The 1,478-nt window shown below is 37.9% G+C and overlaps 1 protein-coding gene across 1 annotated transcript in view; it reads right to left on the minus strand.

Annotated features, from left to right (window-relative positions):
* Nucleotides 1–334: 334 nt before the first annotated feature.
* The window catches only part of LOC119598395 (ionotropic receptor 93a-like), a 4,827-nt gene continuing 3,683 nt past the window's right edge, over nt 335–1,478 (minus strand). Inside the window, exons 6-7 of the mRNA XM_037948040.1 lie at nt 1,046–1,189; nt 335–499 (exon numbers count right to left, since the gene is read on the minus strand). Coding sequence (XP_037803968.1) covers nt 335–499; nt 1,046–1,189 — 309 coding nt within the window. The remainder of the gene's footprint in view (nt 500–1,045; nt 1,190–1,478) is intronic.

Raw genomic sequence — 1,478 nt, forward strand, 5'->3', positions numbered from 1 at the left:
AATCCGTAGTCAGTCGTCGTATTCATCCTATCGTAAGTAGCCGATGGACAGATAGAGATAAACAATCAATAAATTAAAATACAGATAGATCGGCACAGAAATCAATTTAATGATAAATATTCAAATAGGAAAACAGATAGTTAAGTCGATAAACATATAAACGGGCGTAAAGACACATCAATCAACCAACCGATAGACAAATAAACAGCCATATTACCTAATAAACAAATCAGTTTATAAAATATACGAATCAGTAAACACATAAATCGACAAATCCCTCAATCGGAGTGCTCAAAAGCCGCTGCCTGCGCACAGACTCGATCTTTCTCGTCTCTCATTGCGCATTCTTCCCTCGCAGGACCTCGATCATGAAGACGCTGGTGGATACGAGGTAACCGAAGAGGAGGATGAGGAAAATTCCTTGCATGTGGACCGTGTTGAGCGGGGTCACGTGGTCTCTTTTGCTGGTGTCCGTTTGGTCGGGTTCCACTTGAGTTGACTAAGGGATAAAACAATACATAAAAATAGGTAAGAGGAGATCGATCGATCTATTGATGGATTGATTGAGAGATATTTAGGCATGCAGACTGAAAGATAGAATGTAATTGCCATAAGTACGTTTCTGGTCATTTCTTCTCTTTCGAAAATACAGAAAGGAATCTAATCCTAACTTAAACAAATAAGGACTAACTACAGTGATAATGATAATGGTGATACTATTACTACCACTACTACTAATAATAATAGTGGTGGTGGTATTAGTAGTAGTAGTAGTAGTAATGAAAGTAATAATAATGATGGTAATAATGATGATAAAAAATAATAGTTATAATAATAATAACAATAATGATATAGTAAAGATAATGACAATACCAGTAGGAAAGATTATAAAGCTAATGATGACAATAAAGATGATAATTAATAACAACAATAAAAACAGCTACAATAATGATAATGAGGAGGAGGATAATAATATATGAAACGTACTACACAAGCAATAAAGGTCTGCAATTCCAATGACGCACGCCGAAGGCACAGCGCTTACCTTCCGGTGGCGCGAGAGAGCCTCGGAGAACCAGCGGTTGATGAGGCCGCTCTCGATCATCCTCTCGAGGGCCAGGTTAATGCTCCTCTTCAGGGGCGTGTGCCGTTGAAGAGTCGCGCCTATGCTGTAAGGGGCGAAGCACTCCTGCGGGAGATCATGGAATGGAAGATACACCCGTCACAAGTACGGACACGTAAATAGTTGCAAACACACATAAAAAAAGAAAAAAAAAGAAAATCGCTTTTGGCAATACAAACAAATGCAGGCTACCTAGATTTCAGTAAACTGATCAGGAAGTGAGAATGAAGATATACTAATGATAGTAAGGAAGTGAAAATTGTACTCGTTATACTTTTGGAAGCAAAATCAAACATAACCTAATTGTTCCAAACAAAGCACACTTTTTCTGAAATTCAAGTTGTCAGTATTGACA

Source organism: Penaeus monodon, chromosome 41, assembly GCF_015228065.2.
Source record: "Penaeus monodon isolate SGIC_2016 chromosome 41, NSTDA_Pmon_1, whole genome shotgun sequence".
Classification (NCBI taxonomy): domain Eukaryota; kingdom Metazoa; phylum Arthropoda; class Malacostraca; order Decapoda; family Penaeidae; genus Penaeus; species Penaeus monodon.